At 40.6% G+C, this 20,460-nt stretch overlaps 1 protein-coding gene and 1 long non-coding RNA gene across 15 annotated transcripts in view; one reads left to right on the top strand and one right to left on the bottom strand.

Annotated features, from left to right (window-relative positions):
- Positions 1-5,706, top strand: part of LOC110498770 (ATP-citrate synthase) — a 133,400-nt gene extending 127,694 nt beyond the window's left edge. For all 13 annotated transcript variants that reach the window (XM_036955912.2, XM_090212614.1, XM_036955913.2 and 10 more), the window contains one exon: positions 4,368-5,706. In XM_036955912.2, coding sequence (XP_036811807.2) covers positions 4,368-4,462 — 95 coding nt within the window. In that variant the 3' untranslated portion in view covers positions 4,463-5,706. The remainder of the gene's footprint in view (positions 1-4,367) is intronic.
- A 691-nt stretch (positions 5,707-6,397) lies between these two features.
- On the bottom strand, positions 6,398-20,428 carry LOC149974451 (uncharacterized). Of its 2 annotated transcripts, none has more exons than XR_016489415.1 (4): positions 20,306-20,428; positions 13,243-13,471; positions 12,829-13,014; positions 6,398-10,057 (listed from the first exon to the last, which is right to left on the bottom strand). It is a non-coding gene; the product is annotated as an uncharacterized LOC149974451 (long non-coding RNA). The 2 variants fall into 2 exon arrangements; XR_016489414.1 differs by lacking the exon at positions 20,306-20,428 and adding an exon at positions 18,626-18,791.
- Between the last annotated feature and the right edge of the window lie 32 nt (positions 20,429-20,460).

The raw sequence follows: 20,460 nt of genomic DNA, 5'->3' as shown, positions 1-20,460 counted from the left end.
TAAATATCTATGGGCCAAACATTGATAACCCCTCTTTTTTCAAAAAAGTCCTTATTCCAGATATCTCCCATACTAACCTGGTCATTGGAGGGGACCTTAACTGTGTGCTAGACCAGTATTTGGATAGATCCTCTAACCGGCGAACCCTATTCAAGCAAATTCTTGAATACCTACATAAAAAATTCTAACATGGAGGATCGCTAACCCTACGGGTAGGGAATACTCCTTTTACTCTCATGTTCACAATGTTTACACTCGAATTGACTACTTTTTGTTGGATGCTAGACTACTCCCCTATACCTGTAATGTGAGGTATCATGATGTTATAATCTCGGACCACAGTCCAGTCACCCAATCTCAGGGAGAAGGTGAGATTGTACCAAACGAGAGGGTCTGGAGGTTGAATCCTCAGCTCCTCACAGAACCAACATTCTGTGAATATCTTAAAGACCAAATTACATTTTTCTTTGATACCAACGACAACACAGGATTATTGTGGGAAACACTGAAGGCTTATCTGAGATGCTGTATCATCTCCTTTCAGGCTGCCAGGAGTAGGCAAAACAGAGGAAAACTGGAAGAACTGTAGGGACAAATTCACTTACTGGATAGGAAGAATGCTAGCCACCCATCTATGGAGAAACATAAAAAAATTACCTCTTTAAAATTTGAATATAATCAGATTCTCTCTGCTAAAATAGCTAAATCTTTTCTCTATGCCAAGCAAAAATATTTTGAGTTTGGTGACAAACCACAGAAATTACTCGCCAGACAACTTCGTAAAAATGTGAGTGACAGAATGATTCACAAAGTTAAATCTGCATCTGGGGAATTACTCTCTTCCCCCAAAGACATCAATGACAGATTCCGGCAGTTTTATGAGACTCTATATACATCTAAAGCGGATCCTATAACCCCTTAATTATGCAAACATTTTTGGAGGACTGTAATCTTCCTGCCCTTGAACCAGGAAGATTATAACTTCCTGAATAAGGAAATATCTCTTGATGAAATTCAAGAAACAATTAAATCTCTAAAGAGTGGCACCCCGGGCCCAGATGGATACCCTGGTGAATTCTATAAAACATTCAGCAACATGCTCTCTCCCTACCTGCACAAAATGTGGGTTCAGGCCAATGAGGATGGAGCTCTCCCTTCTACTTTGGACGAAGCGTTCATTACAGTTATACATAAGAAGGGTAAGGATCCAGAAGAGGTAGGGTCATACAGACCAATATCTCTCCTTAATACAGACCAAAAGATTTTAGCAAAAACTCTGGCTAACAGGCTTAGCACTTTAATTGGCAAATTGGTCCATTCGGATCAGACCGGCTTTATCCCTAACAGAAACGCATTCTTCAATCTCAATATTATGTATTCTCAGATGTTACCCAACGTGGACCTTGCCGTCATATCTCTTGATGCCGAAAAGGCCTTTGACCAAGTTCCTACAGAAATGTAATATTGGAGATGAGTTCATAAATTGGATCCAGCTTTTATATAGGAACCCCTGTGCCAGAATACTCACTAACCAATCATTGTCGCCCCGATTTAACCTTAACGGGGGGACAAGGCAGGGTTGTGCGCTGTCGCCTATGCTCTTCGCCCTAATTATCGAACCGCTCGCTCAGACAATTAGATCTCATGCAGCAATCCACAGCTATAATATTAAAGATACTCTAAATAAGATTTCCCTATACGCAGATGACATCCTCCTCTATGTAACAGAACCCCAGGCTAGTATCCCAGCTATTCTTGATGTGATCAATTTGTTTGGTACCTTCTCGGGATACAGAATAAATTGGAACAAGAGTGAATTAATGCCCATACGATCGCAAAACACCTCCTGGCTAGAACCTCTCCCATTTAAGTTACCTTCAGAAAAATTGACCTACCTAGGAATTGTAGTTACCAATCAATACACCTTACTATTTAAAGAGAATTTCCCCTCTCTGATACAAAAACTCAAAGCAAACATACTTTTACATAAACATATTTTGGAGAACTCTCCCAATTTCTCTACTCGGAAGAATTAATGCCATTAAAATGGTCTTCTTCCCACAACTGCTCTACCTATATCAGAACATCCCAGTATTCATACCTAAATCCTTTCATAAGCAACTGGACTCAATTATCAATCCTTTCATCTGGGATTATAAAACACACAGGATAGGTAAAAAACACCTCTGTAAATCCAAGATGGAAGGAGGATTGTCTCTCCCAAATTGTATATTTTATTGGGCCGCTAACCTGGGCTGCTAACCTCCGCGTTGTTACGTTTCTGCTGGATGACGCACTTCCGGCATCCAGCTGGCTTACTATGGAGCGTGAGGAGTGTCACCCCTTCTCTATTGGTGCTGTGATTTTGTCGCCTGTCAATCTGGAGATGTCACTTTATTGTAACAATCCTATTATACATAGCACAGTCCGAATATGGAAGCAAATTTAAAGTCCACTTTGAGCTTAGACCAATGTCATTCATGCTCCCTGTCGCCAGGAATCCCTCCTTTGCCCCTTCTAACCTTGATAACACCTTTGAGCGATGGGGGGAGCTGGGGATAAGTACCATAGGGGATTTATACATAGAATGGACCTTTGCTTCCTTTGAGTTGCTGAGGGAAACCATAATCTTCCCAGAAGTAATTTTTTCACATACCTACAAATTAGAGACTACGTTAGAAAACACCTCCCAACATTTGGGAATGCTAAACCTTCCATGATTGACGGATGCATAAACATATGCCCCACCTCAGATAAACTAATATTGCGTCTATATGATGCTTTTCAATCTGTTAGCACACCTTCTACAGATGCCATCAAGGCAAAATGGGAGGAAGAACTAGGGACTGACATTTCTGTGGCAGACTGGGAAGAGAGCTTGGAGTATATCCACACATGCTCCATTAATTCCAGACATCGTCTCATACAATTCAAGGTATTACACAGATTACACTTTTCCAAAACTAAACTGCATAGGATATTTCCACATCCCCTACATGTGATAAATGTCAGGCTGCCACTGCTCCACTGCTTTGCCTTATGGTCTAGCTTGCATGGTTATTGGTGTGGAATTTTTGGGATCCTCTCTGAAGTTTTGGAGACTTAAATAGATCCAGACCCGCTTCTGATAATCCTGGGAGTATCTGAGTCCCTAAACGGATTAACCAACCCCCAAAAACTATCCCTACGGGATAGGGAAAGATTGAATATGTTTGTAAATGATCACCAGTCAGATGGTCGCGGCTAGGGATGCCATCTGGGCCGGCAGCCTTGCGAGGGTTAACAAGTTTAAATATTTTACTCACATTGGCCACGGAGAAGGAGAACCCACAGGCTTTGGTAGTGGGCCGTGTCAGTGGCACTGTATTGTCCTCAAAGCGAGCAAAGACGTTTTTTAATTTGTCTGGGAGCAAGACGTTGGTGTTCGCGACGGGGCTCGTTTTCTTTTTGTAATATGTGATTGACTGTAAGACCCTGCCAAATGCGTTTCGTGTTTGAGCTGTTGAATGGCAACTCTACTTTGTCTCTATACTGACACTTTGCTTGTTTGAGGGAATATCTGCATTGTTTGTATTTGTTAATGTTTCCAGTCGCCTTGCCATGATTAAAAGAGGTGCTTCTCTTTCAGTTTTGCGCGAATGTGCCATCAATCCACGGTTTCTGTTTAGGAAAGGTTTTAATAGTCACAGTTGGGTACGATATCTCCGATGCACTTGCTAATAAACTCGCTCACCGAGTCAACGTTATTGTCTGAGGCTATCTGGAACATATCCCAGTACATGTGATTGAAGCAATCTTGAAGTGTCGAATCCGATTAGTCAGATCAGCATTGGATAGACCTGAGCAGGGGCGTTTCCTGTTTTAGTTTGTCTATAGGCTGGGAATCTTTAAAAAATGGAGTCGTGGTCAGATTTGCCAAAGGCAGGGCTTTGCATGCATCGCAGAAGTTAGTGTGGCAATGATCCAGAATGCTACGACCTCGTGTCACTCATTCGATATGCTGATAGAATTTAGGGAGTCATGTTCTCACGTTAGCTTTGTTAAAATCCCCAGTTACAATACATGCAGCCTCGATGTATGGTTTCTAGTTTACATAGAGACCAGTGAAGTTCTTTCAGGTTGGAGGGATATATGCAACTGACTATTTTCGAAGAGAATTCTCTTGGAAGATAATGCGGTCAGCATTTGATTGTAAGGAATTCTAGGTCAGGTGAACAAAATTACTTAAGTTCCTATATGTTGTAGTGATTACACCATGAGTCGTTAATCATAAGGCATACACCTCCGCCCTTCACTATATCACAGTAATAAGGTGTAGTTAAATAAGTTCTAGTTAATCAAATCACTTTCTCTACTTCCCGTCCCAGGTCATTACCTGGACCAGAAGAGGCTAAAACAGGGCCTGTACCGCCACCCATGGGATGACATCTCCTATGTGCTTCCTGAACACATGTCAATGTAACTGATGACAGCGAGTCGGCACCTCTGGATGTCAACACTCGGATATGACGGGAAGCATTTTCACCTTATCACTTCAACAACCTCTGCCTTTGGGCAGGGTAAATCCAGAGGTGGGGGGGATATGGGGGAAGAGGGGAGCGTTAGTTTTATTAGGTCACTAAAGAAAAAGGGAATAATTTACGTTATTTAAGTTATGAGTTCAATCGTTAACAAAAAAAAGGAGCCGAACCAATGCAAGCTGCAGCTGTGGTCACACTAGGTGACTGGGAAAACTAGGTCACCGGTTCACAAATGGGATAGTGGCTTTTTGACCATGCCACCTGGTTGTTTGGTCCATCGCCTACTCGCTTATATTTTATTTTCATATCTCTTACTAAACTCTCAAACGATTAACAGTTGGTTGAGCTGTATAATATAGGGCTAGCCCTGCTTTAGGCCTCTAGGGTGTGTGCTGTTGAAAGTTAGCATGCTTTCTGGGTGACTTGGTAATGCACATAACATGAACACTGGCTTGCCTATGGAGAAGTAGTCTTGGTCGGTAAACCTGCATCCCTCAATGGAGTGTAAGCCTTGAACGATCCACCGTCATGTACATTACAAAACCAAAGTATTGTGTGAGGTTTTATTTACACATTTAATCTAGTTTCCGACCTTAATCCCCTTCCAAAGTTGTGTAGCCTATTATGGTGTGTACTCTGTGGCTGTTCAAGATAAGGGGGCACGGTTTAACTAGCTGAATGTTAGTGTTGATTTGCCACTGCCTTTTTTTTTTTTTTTTAGGATCCCAATTATCTGTTGCAAAAGCAACAGCTACTCTTCCTGATGTCCTTTCTCATCCCCTCTGTCATTGGACGAAACGATCATGTTAACTTTATTTTCATCCATTTAGATTTCAAGAAATTACAAATGTGTTATTTTAAAATGTTTCAAAATAAAGGAAAAGGCAATAAACAGTCCTACTTTTGAAGGGGTTAATTGCTTTAAAATGTGAGTCTTAAACGCATCTTTTGCGAGGGACCATGAAGGCAGTGTATTTTATCTGGGAAAATAGTGTCTGATTTGCACGTTATGTCTAGATTATTGCTACCAGTAGCAGTAGCCATTTTTCTTTGTCCTCAATGTTCTGTGACAGGCATGTTTGTTCTTCGTTTTATTTAAATGTGAATTAAAAATGCTTCTTAGTTTATTAAATATGCCCATAATTGTTATATTGTAGTTTAATAAAACCAAGAATGTCTAACTTTTCATTGTGGCTATTTATTATCACTAAGTGATGCATGTAGCAGCTGTGCTGGTCGACACACATTGGTGTGAAGGATTTAGTATTATCCAAATATATCAAATAGTATATAGGTTAACTGAGCATATACAGTTAGTGGATAAATTATTTTGTGTGGGAATATACAGTGGCAAAAAAAAGTATGTGAACCCTTTGGAATTACCTGCATTTCTGCATAAATTGGTCATAGAATTTTATGTGATCTTCATCTAAGTCACAACAATAGACTAAAAACAAACAATTATATGTTATGTCTTTATTGAACACACCACACCTTGTATTTAATAACAAGTTAACCCTCCTTTGGCAGCAATTAACCTCAACCGAAAGTTTTCTGTAGTTGCGGATCAGACCTTCAAAGGTCAGGAGGAATTTTGGACCATACACTTTTACCAAACTGTTTCAGTTCAACAATATTTGTAGGATGCCTGGTGTGAACCGCTCTCGGGTTCATGTCACAGCATTTTAAATCTGCTTAAAGTCGGGAAGTCGGGACTGGGCCATCTTCTGTTGAAGCCATTCTGTTGTTGATTTACTTCTGTCTTTTGGGTCATTGTCCTCTGTTGCATCACCCAACTTCTTTTGCGCTTCAATTGGCAGACGGATAGCTTTACATTCATTCTTCACATAAGACAATGCTTCTTGTAAATAGCAAACTTAAATTGTGATTTTTTAATAGGGCAAGGCAGCTCGAACCAACATCTCTGATCTTGTCTCATTGATTGGACTGGACAGTTTTCAGCAAGTTGCAACATTGAAATAACCACTTTTCCATAAACAAGCTCTAAATCATGTTTGCTGTGCTGTCTATTTAAGATGAAATGAACACTGGACGGTTTTCGGCAAGTTGAAAAAACAGAAATAACCACTTTTCCATAAACAAGCTCTAAATTCTTGTTTGATGCACTCTGGATGAAAAATTTTTTTGTGCTGTCTATTTGAGATGAAATTAACACTGGACAGTTTTCAGCAAGTTGCAACATTGAAATACAGTTATAGACACTTTTCCATAAACAAGGTCTATAACATGTTTGATGCAATTGGCAAGTAAAATTTTGTCCACACCTGCGTTTTTGGGATGTTAGGAACACTGTCAACAAATTTCAGCAAGAGGTATTGTAAGAGAACACCCCCCTGAAATGGACAAAAATGAATGGGAAGTCATTGGCACTTGACAAACCATATACACGGTGTCCAATACAACTCAATTCGGCGTCGTTTCGTTCAAAGTTGATTGCCATATGGCAAATGCCAGGTGTAAACACTTTAAAAATCCAACAGGTGTGTGTGTGAGCTTTTCTTTGACATCTGTTGGGAGAAATGACTGATTTACAGTTCATGGGGGTTGCCTAATCACACAAATGAAGTTTTGGAAAGATCTGACTTTTTTTTAACCCTTTGAAACAGCCCCTCTGACACCAATTATGGCACTTCCGGTTGGCACAGGAAGCTATAGGTAAACACATATCCTCATTGGGGTATGCCCTTTACAGAATCCTGAGTTTTAAGTGTTAAGCCTACCCCCTACTTTTTCGAACATTCTGTTAAAAATCGCGCAACATTTCAGCGTCCTGCTACTCATGCCAGGAATATAGTATATGCATATGATTAGTATGTGTGGATAGAAAACACTCACGTTTCTAAAACTAGTTAAATCACGGCTGTGGCTATAACAGAGCGTGTGTTTCATCGAAAAGCGCAAGAAAAACTGGTCACTGAAAACTGGAAAAAATATCCATGCGCCACTTGCATGTCATGTTTAAGGGACACCAAATTAAATGGTGCTGAGATTGCAATTCCTACAGCTTCCACACGATGTCGCCAGTCTTGTCAATTTCCTGGAAGTTATTTCTTGGTCAAACAAAGGAGAGAGACCCCATTCCATCCGGTCTCCGACAGGAAGTTTTGGAAGAGAGATTTCCGAACATGATTTGAAGACGTGGAGCTATTGAATACACATCGCCCCGTGATCAATTTGATAGATTATTAACGTTTACTAATACCTAAAGTTGGATTACAAAAGTATTTCGAAGTGTTTTGTGAAAGTTTATCGTCAAACTTTTTAATTTAAAAAAATGACCCTGCGTTTTGAAACTGTTTTTTTCTGAATCACAGTTTCCATAGATGGATATTTTGGGTATATATGGACCGATTTAATCGAAAAAAAAGACCCAATAGTGATGTTTATGGGGCATATAGGAGTGCCAACAAAGAAGCTCGTCAAAGGTAATGAATGTTTTATATTTTATTTCTGCTATTTGTGTAGCGCCGGCTACGCAAATTCTTTTGTTTATGTCGCCTTCAGGTATTTTGGGGTGTTGCATGCTATCAGATAATAGCTTTCGCCGAAAAGCATTTTAAAAATCTGACTTGTTGGCTAGATTCACAACGAGTGTAGCTTTATATCAATACCCTGTGTTTTAGTGAACGTTTGAGTTTTAATGAGTACTATTAGCATTTAGCGTAGCGCATTTGCATTTCCAGGTGGCTAGAGTGTTTAGTGAGTGTGTGTTATTTCAGAAAATCACAGAAATCTCGTAGAACTCAGAAGCACACTTTAAAAAGATTCGTATGAACACGCTGCAACTGGATCTGTAACTGTTTAAAAAATATATATATATACTATTTTTGAACATCACCAATTTGACATTGTATGAATTCCCTTAACATAAAGACTTAAAACTCAAAATTCTATAATTGCCTACCCCATGTGTTCACTTTCAGCTTCCTGTGTAAACCGGAAGTGTCTTAAAATGGTGTCATAGGTGCTGTTTCCAAGGGTTAAAAAGGTCAGATCTTTTCAAAACTTCGTGTGATTAGGCAACCCCCATGAACTGTAAATCAGTCATTTCTCCCAACAGATGTCAAAGAAAAGCTCTCTCACACACACACACACACACACACAGCAAGGATGGAGTGACAAAGTGCGGTGCTTAAAGACACACAGAGCCTGCAATGGCATTTCCATATTCTCTAGGCCGTTCCGAGTTCAACGAGATGCCCCGCTTGACCGTAGCTCGCTCTGAGTGCAGCGACCGTGAAAAAAAGTAGGCCCAAAATGAAGCCTGGCCCTAAATGTAATTTGCTTTTGGGTGACAGTGAGAGAACCGTTAGGGTGAGAAGCACAATTCGACCTGAGGTCCTCCCGATCTGTGCAAGCCTAACCTTGACCGTGTGGCATTAACCCTTAACAGTAAAACAGGTTTTTTTTTGATCTCACAGATTACAACGACATCTCTCCCCATAGGCCATTGCTTGCTCCTCTAAAGTCAACCTGAAGCCTATGTGGGTTATGAGTGGGTTATGAATGCCTTATGAACCTGTCTTCAATGACAGTCCATCAGGACACTATGAGGTCTACCTGTGTCGATTCTAAGCTTCCTGAAGCAACCGGAAGTGGTTAAAATCACCCTAAACATGTTTTTCCATACCCAACCAGCAGCTTGTGATAAATAGTGCATTCAACCCTGTGTAAATCAGTCAGTTCTTAACTTAACTCAGGATTCTGTAAAGGCATACCCCAATGAGGATATGTGTTTACCTATAGCTTCCTGTGCCAACCGGAAGTGCCATAATTGGTGTCACAGGGGCTGTTTCAAAGGGTTAAAAAAGTCAGATCTTTCCAAAACTTCATTTGTGTGATTAGGCAACCCCCATGAACTGTAAATCATTTTTCCCATAAAATTTCAAAGAAAAACTAAATCACACACAAGCACAGCTTGGAAGGAGGGACACATTGGGGTGCGTAGAGACATACACTGCCTTCATTAGTTAGCTTTGTTCGAGCTAAAAAATAACCGTCAGACCTAGAGTTACGAAACTTTAGAAACCTGTTCTAGACCTCAGGTTGATAGTGCGTGGCTCTAGAAGGTTCTCGGACCGAGAAACTTTTTCCGACCAAAAAAGTTGTGGAAAAATGGCATAAGGACAACAAAGTCAAGGTATTGGAGTTGTCATCACAGAGCCCTGACCTCAATCCTATAGAACATTTGTGGGCAGAACTGAGAAAGCGTGTGCGAGCAAAGAGGCCGACAAACCTGACTCAGTTACACCAGCTGTCAGGTGGAATGGGCCAAAATTTAGGAATATCAGTGCAGACATTTTGCTCATGATTATCTGCCCAAAAGCCTAGCTCCCGGTCCCTCCCTCACCTCTCCTTCTCTGCTAGGATTAGTTTGGTGAGATATGCATGCAGCTTGTTCTCCTGGTTGATGCGCTTCTCCTCAATGCTATTCCAGCGCTTCTTCTTAGCGACCCTCAGGGCACTCGGGATGTCGTCTCCAAAGTTTAGTCTCTGCTCCTTGGCCAGATTGTAAGCTGCCGACAGAAAAGGTCCAGACATGAATGTAGTCCATTGAAAACAGTAATACTGCCTCAGAGATGCCTAGTACTGGGTATAGTTAGAATGTTGACAGCATTATAAATTGCACTCGACCCAATACTGCACATCTACAGTGCATTCAGAAAGTATTCAGACCCCTTCACTTTTTCCACATTGTTATGTTACAGCGTAACTCTAACAATATATTAATACATTTTTCCCCTCAATCTACACACAACACCCCATAATGACACAACAAAAACAGGTTTAGAAATGTTTGCAAAAACAGAAATACCTTATTTACATAAGTATTCAGACCATTTGCTATGATACTCGAAATTGAGCTGAGGTGCATCCTGTTTCCATTGATCATCCTTGAGGTAGTTCTACAACTTGAAGGCCTCTCAGACATGAGAAACAATATTTTCTGGGCTGATGAAACCAAGATTTAACTATTTGGCCTGAATGCCAAGTGTCTGGAGGAAACCAGGCACTGCTCATCACCTAGCCAAAATCATCCCTACAGTGAAGCATGATGATGGCAGCATCGTTCTGTGGAGAGGTTTTTCAACAGCAAGGACTGGGAGACTAGTCAGGATCGAGAGAAAGATGAATGGAGCAAAGTACAGAGAGATCCTTGATGAAAACCTACTCCAGAGCGCTCCGGGCCTCAAACTGGGGCAAAGGTTCACCTTCCAACAGGACAACGACCCTACGCACACAGCCAAGAAAACGCAGGGGTGGCTTCGGGACAAGTCTCAATGTCCTTGAGTGGCCCAGCCCGGATTTGAACTCGATCAAACATCTCTGGAGAGACCTGAAAACAGCTGTCCAGCAATGCACCCCATCCAACCTGAGACCTTGAGAGGATCTGCAGAGAAGAATGGGATAAAGTCCCCCAAATACAGGTGTGCCAAGCTTGTAGTGTCATACCCAAGAAGGATGTAATCACTGCCAAAGGTACTTCAACAAAGTACTGAGTAAAGGGTCTGAACACTTAAATAAATGTGATATATTTACAAAAAAATATATTTTAAAAAGGTGTGACATTATGGGGTATTGTGTGTAGATTGAGTTTTATTTGTTTTTATCCATTTTAGAATAAGGCTGTAAAGTAATACAACTTTGAAAAAGTCTGAACTTTCCCAATGGAGGAGGCATTAAAAAACTGTTCATATAATCGTATTCATTACACACTGGGACACTTTGTGCCTGATTCCGGCTCGAGTTAAGCATGCGTATTTGGAACGCAATTCCCTTTCTATGCACTTCTCTCCATGCCTATTGTGACGAATTTAAGCATGAATAGCATGCTATTCGCCTGCTAATCATTTTGGGAGGAGATTGAATAAATTCATGTGTGGCAGAGATGTCTAATGAAAAGACGTATTCTGACCATGCCTTAATTCTCTAATTCCACCACCTTCACGCATGAGGAAACCATGAATATGGTCCAGCAAATCTATCGACTCCAAGTGGAAAAATCATCTACTTTATTTTTTACGATTGCAATAACACCATTGTCCAAGCACCATAATTTGCAGCTTGATAATAGCTAGGTAAATTAGTCATATTTTTTGGATAAGAAAATTGTAAATATAAATTGTTTAAATGTAAATATAAATTGTCAATATATTTGACCTTATAGTCGCTGGAGACAAAGGTGCCAGTCATATGGCAGAAAACTAAAGCATATCAACTTATGTTTATGAAATGCCGTGCCATTATGCAGAATTTCAATTGTACGGCCTTTTAACTTGCAGGGATGGACACTCTTGAATGTCTTAATTATAGGCTACCCCGACTTTGTCTCCTATTTCTATCATGTTAAATATTAACCACTATCAGTATCGACTGTGAGTAGGCATAATAATAACACTTATTCAACTGCCAATTTACTATTAGTTCCCTTCAGTAGGTATAACCTAACCTAAGTTTGGTTTACCTTTATTTGCTTCCTCTGTAAACGCCGTCACGGCCATGTGGCTATTGCTAAGGATCATTAGTAACAATTGATAACATAAAAAAATAAAAGGCTAATTAAATCGTTTATGGAGCGGAACACTGATTAAGACAGCAGTTTGAACCCGATGTATGGCACCATACTTGGCTGTGTCATCACCCAGTTCCATGGTTGGTGCAGGCAATATTACACAATATTACACAAATATTCCAACATTACCCCAGGTTAAATAAGTGTGTGTGGCAATTTTTAGAATTAATCAAACCACTGTTTACTTTCTTTCATGCCGAAAGGCTCTCAAAGCTATTTTTTTATGATTCATAAATACTTTCCTAACCCTAAATAACCTACAAGATCAGAGTATTTTTTTTAAATCTACCAACTGGTGTTGAAACGGAGACAAATATGCATATATTTAGATATCTTTCCTTCATTGATCCATACTATTCTGAACCCGTTCTCTCAATATATTCTATTGAGTCTGTTGACAAAAACCAAAGTGAAAAGGTGTACTGTATTTAAAGGGATGACATATTAAGACAAATGTACTGAAAACCCTATTGAATAAAAACTCCACGAGAACATCTGTTGGCCAGCCAGTGGGGAGGTTTCTAGCAGTTCAATTACACTTATTTGGCGTGCGCAAGTGAACCACGCCTGTTACGCACCTTAATAAGGTTACTCTGAATACCAACTACTAAAAAGTATATAGAAAAGGCGTAATTTCCTAAATCGGACCCTTAGTGAATACAGGCCCAAACTTAATCTGTGTCTAGGAAACTGGCCTTGCGGGTTGGTCCTGACCTCTCTGCAGGTTGCCGATGGCCTCGTTGTAGTTCTCCAGCTCCAGGTGACACTGGACCAGGAAGAAGTGGGCTTTGACAGAATGGGGGTCCAGTTCCAGCGCGTGCTTGCAGTCCGCCAGGGCTTTGTCGTTCTGCTTGCAGCTTCACTTGGCACAGAGTACACCGCCACTGAGGGGTTACGGTTCTGTTGGCAAGATGTATACACACACACACAGGTGCAACCACGCACGTTATTAGGCCTACATATTGCACAAGCTATTTTTGTAAGAGTGCATCAGACCAAGCTACTCCTATTCAGAGTAGGTGAATAGGACAGTGTCAATATCTCATATCATATAGACTTTCAGTCATCTGAAAAGGTGTAGACATTTTACATCATCATTCCCCTTAAGAGCAGTAGCTTGCTACTCACTATGGTTTTGCTGTAGCAGGTGGCAGCTTCCTGGTACTTGCGGCAGAGGAACAGTCGGTTGCCCTGCTCCTTCAGCTCCTGTGCTGTGGAACTCTTCTCTGGGCTGCTAGCCATCTTCTCTGGTGGCTCTGCAGCGCCCGCTGCGCACTGTTTCCCTATCCTGTTCCCGTCTCTCCGGCTGGCTAGCTGTCAGGTGAAAGAATGGCCCTATTCTTTGTCTTCTCACAAACTAGAAAAGAAAGATAGGCAGCATCAGCAACAGTCTGTTGCTGCTGCGTGTGGTGAGGTGCTGTTGCAACTCATACATTGAGCCCTCACATTTCACTGGCTAGCTAGTTATGCATCAACATATGGTTGTGCAACTAAGATGCTGAAGTCAATGGTTGAGACGCATTAAAACCAGTCATTATCGGGCACACCACCTGGCCATGACCACACTATGTCAAAACTACGCTAACTAGCTAATGGCTGACGTTGCGCCCTCCCTCAGTCCCTGTGTCACTACACAAAACAAGGTAGCTAGCTAGCTAGTTGCGTTGGCAAAGACCGTGGACTTTCCCCATTGGTTTGCTGATATGGTTTACTGAGTCAAACGTCTGCTACAATGCAACGTCCAAATCCCACAGCTAAGCAACGATGCTAACGCTAGCCCTATAGTGGAGTAAAATTAGCCTAGCGTTACTCCTTTGTCCAATGACCTTAGGTACATGTTATATTTAAAGGGACAATTAGCTCTGGAAGCCATCTAAACATGAATCGATTCTCAGTTGCAGTAACGTTACGGTTCTTGAAATAAATCCCTCTAGGTTCATATCACATCAAAATAATTTCACTAATGCAAAAAATACACACCTACTGTACACGGTCTTAACCGGTTAACACAGAACAGTATTTTTCAGTAACAACACGTTTGTGGCGTCTGTCTTCACACAGCAGGCGTATTCGGAGAAACAGATTGCTAATTAGCTCAGGTAGTCCACTCTGTCTTCCGTAAATAAGCGCTGTGAGATGGAAATATGGTCGTGTGGGAACCCCAGCCCTATAAAGCTGTGTATCAATTTAAATTTTTGTTTTGTGAAAATGGGTTATCACAGATATGAAAGATAAGGTCATTACGCCTCCAAAAACATATCGCTAGCGATGCTTGTTTAATGTTCAGAACGAACGTCACGGTTCCTAACAGAACTCCCCCTCCAGAATACGCCTCTTCACCCAATGATTTAGCCACATGTATGTCTAATGTAACGTTATCTCATGATGATAAAGTCAAGCGTTAGCTAACAGCTAGCCTAGCTCAAATTTCGGTTATTAAACTAAAGTTACCTAGCTACCGATTAGTGGTGAACTACACACAAAAACAAACATCTTTAACCTCACCCTTTCAAATGAATTTCATATACAGACGATTGATGTGCCAGTATATTTCAATTTCAAGTCTTAATTGATTTGCTTTTCCCATTGAACTGTAACTATACTATAACAGAGAGCTAAGTACTAGCTAGTTTGTTGTCATGCTGACGTCGAATATACGACGGAGCACCGCGAGGTAAGATTCAATAATATTATATTACATCATGTTAACAACAAGTGTTTGAAATATTTTGGAAATTATGTTTTGCTGATAAAATACTGTAACGACCTTGCGTTTATAAGCGCGGAAATCGACTCTGCCGCACGATCACCTCCGCGCGCTATCCAAACATGCAATTTCACTAGAGGCACGCATTTCCCAAAGTGTTTGAAATCTTTTGGAAATTATGCTTTGCCTGTTAAAATACGTCAAATTGATTTCCTCAAATATTATAAAAGATCTCCGAGGTTGAAATTCTCCAAATGGCACTTCATTTCAGTTGTGTATAATTTTATGATAGAAATTGCCTAATGTTAATCACCAATGTTGGATAACTGACTAAAATGATATTTTGTGAGTAAAATACATAATTATTTATATTATTATTATTGAAAAAGATCTCATGGTTGAAATTCTACAAATTATACCTCCATTCTGTCCTTTAGTAGTGTTTCTGTAGAAATTGCCTCAAAAGTCATTAAATCATGTTAATCACCAATGTTGGAAATCTGACTAAAAGGATATTTTCTGAGTAAAGTACACAAAATAGTGTAGTAGTTTTATGGTAGAAATATTCTCATGTTCACGAAAAGTGGTTGAAAACTTTTGGAAGTTATGTTGTTTTTCCCCCCAATTTCATGGTATCCAATTGTTAGTAGTTACTATCTTGTCTCATCGCTACAACTCCCATACGGGCTCGGGAGAGACGAAGGTCGAAAGCCATGCGTCCTCTGACTTTAGAGGAGCAGGCAATGTATTCCTATGGGGAGAGATGTCGTTGTAATCTGTGAGATCAAAAAAAAACTGTTTTACTGTTAAGGGTTAATGCCACACGGTCAAGGTTAGGCTTGCACAGATCGGGAGGACCTCAGGAATGAGGGAGAGGTGTCGTAATCTGTGTGTGTGAGAGAGCTTTTCTTTGACATCTGTTGGGAGAAATGACTGATTTACAGTTCATGGGGGTTGCCTAATCACACAAATGAAGTTTTGGAAAGATCTGACTTTTTTTTAACCCTTTGAAACAGCCCCTCTGACACCAATTATGGCACTTCCGGTTGGCACAGGAAGCTATAGGTAAACACATATCCTCATTGGGGTATGCCCTTTACAGAATCCTGAGTTTTAAGTGTTAAGCCTACCCCCTACCTTTTCGAACATTCTGTTAAAAATCGCGCAACATTTCAGCGTCCTGTTACTCATGCCAGGAATATAGTATATGCATATGATTAGTATGTGTGGATAGAAAACTCTCTCACGTTTCTAAAACTGGTTAAATCACGGCTGTGATCACGGCATCGAAAAGCGCAAGAAAAACTAGTCACTGAAAACTGGAAAAAATATCCATGCGCCACTTGCATGTATCGTTTAAGGGACACCAAATTAAATGGTGCTGAGATTGCAATTCCTACAGCTTCCACACGATGTCGCCAGTCTTGTCAATTTCTGGGAGTTATTTCTTGGTCAAACAAAGAAGAAACCCCATTCCATCCGGTTTCCGACAGGAAGTTTTGGAAGAGAGATTTCCGAACATGATTTGAAGACGTGGAGCTATTGAATTACACATCGCCCCGTGATCAATTTGATAGATTATTAACGTTTACTAATACCTAAAGTTGGATTACAAAAGTATTTCGAAGTGTTTTGTGAAAGTTTATCGTCGACCTTTTTAATTTTAAAAAATGACGCTGCGTTTTGAAACAGTGTTTTTTTCTGAATCACAGTTTCCATAGATGGATATTTTGGGTATATGTGGACCGATTTAATCGAAAAAAAAGACCCAACAGTGATGTTTATGGGGCATATAGGAGTGCCAACAAAGAAGCTCGTCAAAGGTAATGAATGTTTTTTATATTTTATTTCTGCTATTTGTGTAGCGCCGGCTACGCTAATTATTTTGTTTACGTCGCCTTCGGGTATTTCGGGGTGTTGCATGCTATCAGATAATAGCTTCTCATGCTTTCGCCGAAAAGCATTTTAAAAATCTGACTTGTTGGCTAGATTCACAACGAGTGTAGCTTTAATTCAATACCCTGCATGTGTGTTTTAATGAACGTTTGAGTTTTAACGAGTACTATTAGCATTTAGCGTAGCGCATTTGCATTTCCAGGTGGCTAGATGGGTCGGGTGGGCTTATTAAGAACTGACTTATTTACGGAGTGTTCAGTGAGTGTGTGTTATTTCAGAAAATCACAGAAATCTCGTAGAACTCCGAAGCACACTTTAAAAAGATTCGTATGAACACGCTGCAACTGGATCTGTAACTGTTAAAACATTTTTAAAAAAACTATTTTTGAACATCACCAAATTCCCATTGTATGAATTCCCTTAACATAAAGACTTAAAACTCAAAATTCTATAATTGCCTACCCCATGTGTTCACGTTCAGCTTCCTGTGTAAACCGGAAGTGTCTTAAAATGGTGCTGTTTCCAAGGGTTAAAAAGGTCAGATCTTTTCAAAACTTCATATGAGTGATTAGGCAACCCCCATGAACTGTAAATCAGTCATTTCTCCCAGCAGATGTCAAAGAAAAGCTCTCTCACACACACACACACACACAGCAAGGATGGAGTGACAAAGTGCGGTGCTTAAAGACACACAGAGCCTGCAATGGCATTTCCATTTCCATCGTTCAGAGTTCAACGAGATGCCCCGCTTGACCGTAGCTCGCTCTGAATGCAGCGACCGTGAAAAAAGTAGGCCCAAAATGAAGCCTGGCCCTAAATGTCATTTGCTTTTGGGTGACAGTGAGAGAACCGTTAGGGTGAGAAGCACAATTCGACCTCAGGTACGTTCCTGAGGTCCTCCCGATCTGTGCAAGCCTAACCTTGACCGTGTGGCATTAACCCTTAACAGTAAAACAGTTTTTTTTTGATCTCACAGATTACAACGACATCTCTCCCCATAAGAATACATTGCCTGCTCCTCTAAAGTCAACCTGAAGCCTATGTGGGTTATGAATGCCTTATGAACCTGTCTTCAATGACAGTCCATCAGGACACTATGAGGTCTACCTGTGTCGATTCTAAGCTTCCTGAAGCAACCGGAAGTGGTTAAAATCACCCTAAACGTGTTTTTTTCATACCCAACCAGCAGTTTGTGATAAATAGTGCATTCAACCCTGTGTAAATCGGTCAGTTCTTAACATAAACACTTAAAACTCAGGATTCTGTAAAGGCATACCCCAATAAGGATATGTGTTTACCTATAGCTTCCTGTGCCAACCGGAAGTGCCATAATTGGTGTCACAGGGGCTGTTTCAAAGGGTTAAAAAAGTCAGATCTTTCCAAAACTTCATGTGTGTGATTAGGCAACCCCCATGAACTGTAAATCAGCCATTTTTCCCATAAAATGTCAAAGAAAAACGAAATCACACACAAGCACAGGTTGGAAGGAGGGACACATTGGGGTGCGTAGAGACATACACTGCCTTCATTAGTTAGCTTTGTTCGAGCTAAAAAAGAACCGTCAGACCTAGAGTTACGAAACTTTAGAAACCTGTTCTAGACCCCAGGTCGATAGTGCGTGGTGAGGTACGTGGCTCTAGAAGGTTCTCGGACCGAAAAAGTTGTGGAAAAATGGCATAAGGACAACAAAGTCAAGGTATTGGAGTTGTCATCACAGAGCCCTGACCTCAATCCTATAGAACATTTGTGGGCAGAACTGAGAAAGCGTGTGCGAGCAAAGAGGCCGACAAACCTGACTCAGTTACACCAGCTGTCAGGTGGAATGGGCCAAAATTTAGGAATATCAGTGCAGACATTTTGCTCATATGATTATCTGCCCAAAAGCCTAGCTCCCGGTCCCTCCCTCACCTCTCCTTCTCTGCTAGGATAAGTTTGGTGAGATATGCATGCAGCTTGTTCTCCTGGTTGATGCGCTTCTCCTCAATGCTATTCCAGCGCTTCTTCTTAGCGACCCGCAGGGCACTCGGGATGTCGTCTCCAAAGTTCAGTCTCTGCTCCTTGGCCAGATTGTAAGCTGCCGACAGAAAAGGTCCAGACATGAATGTAGTCCATTGAAAACAGTAATACTGCCTCAGAGTACTGGGTATAGTTAGAATGTTGACAGCATTATAAATTGCAACTGCACATCTACAGTGCATTCAGAAAGTTTTCAGACCCCTTCACCTTTTCCACATTGTTATGTTACAGCGTAACTAACAATATATTAATACATTTTTCCCCTCAATCTACACACAACACCCCATAATGACACAACAAAAACAGGTTTAGAAATGTTTGCAAAAACAGAAATACCTTATTTACATAAGTATTCAGACCATTTGCTATGATACTCGAAATTGAGCTGAGGTGCATCCTGTTTCCATTGATCATCCTTGAGGTAGTTCTACAACTTGAAGGCCTCTCAGACATGAGAAACAATATTTTCTGGGCTGATGAAACCAAGATTACACACTGGGACATGCCGTGCCATTATGCAGAATTTTATTGTACGGCCTTTTAACTTGCAGGGATGGACACTCCTGAATGTCTTAATTATAGGCTACCCCGACTTTGTCTCCTATTTCTATCATGTTAAATATTAACCACTATCAGTATCGACTGTGAGTAGGCATAATAATAACACTTATTCAACTGCCAATTTACTATTAGTTCCCTTCAGTAGGTATAACCTAACCTAAGTTTGGTTTACCTTTATTTGCTTCCTCTGTAAACGCCGTCACGACCATGTGGCTATTGCTAAGGATCATTAGTAACAATTGATAACATAAAAAAATAAAAGGCAAATTAAATCGTTTATGGAGCGGAACACTGATTAAGACAGCAGTTTGAACCCGATGTATGGCACCATACTTGGCTGTGTTATCACCCAGTTCCATGGTTGGTGCAGGCAATAGATGTGGGTATAGCTATTGTACACAAATATTCCAACATTACCCCAGGTTAAATAAGTGAGTGTGGCAATTTTTAGAATGAATCAAACCACTGTTTACTTTCTTTCATGCCGAAAGGCTCTCCAAGCTATTTTTTTATGATTCATAAATACTTTCCTAACCCTAAATAACCTACAAGATCAGAGTATTTTTTTAAAATCTACCAACTGGTGTTGAAACGGAGACAAATATGCATATATTTAGATATCTTTCCTTCATTGATCCATACTATTCTGAACCCGTTCTCTCAATATATTCTATTGAGTCTGTTGACAAAAACCAAAGTGAAAAGGTGTACTGTATTTAAAGGGATGACTTATTAAGACAAATGTACTGAAAACCCTATTGAATAAAAACTCCACGAGAACATCTGTTGGCCAGCCAGTGGGGAGGTTTCTAGCAGTTCAATTACACTTATTTGGCGTGCGCAAGTGAACCACGCCTACAAAGCCTGTTACGCACCTTAATAAGGTTACTCTGAATACCAACTACTAAAAAGTATATAGGAAAGGCGTAATTTCCTAAATCGGACCCTTAGTGAATACAGGCCCAAACTTAATCTGTGTCTAGGAAACTGGCCTTGAGGGTTGGTCCTTACCTCTCTGCAGGTTGCCGATGGCCTCGTTGTAGTTCTCCAGCTCCAGGTGGCACGTTAGGCCTGCATTTTGCACAAGCTATTTTTGTATGAGTGCATCAGACCAAGCTACTTCTATTCTGACATCTATTCAGAGTAGGTGAATAGGACAGTGTCAA

The sequence above is a fragment of the Oncorhynchus mykiss genome, chromosome 20, assembly GCF_057628025.1.
Source record: "Oncorhynchus mykiss isolate SJ-2025 chromosome 20, ASM5762802v1, whole genome shotgun sequence".
NCBI classification, from domain to species: domain Eukaryota; kingdom Metazoa; phylum Chordata; class Actinopteri; order Salmoniformes; family Salmonidae; genus Oncorhynchus; species Oncorhynchus mykiss.
Note: the sequence above shows the minus strand (reverse complement) of the source record. Positions and strands in the feature narration are given on the sequence as shown.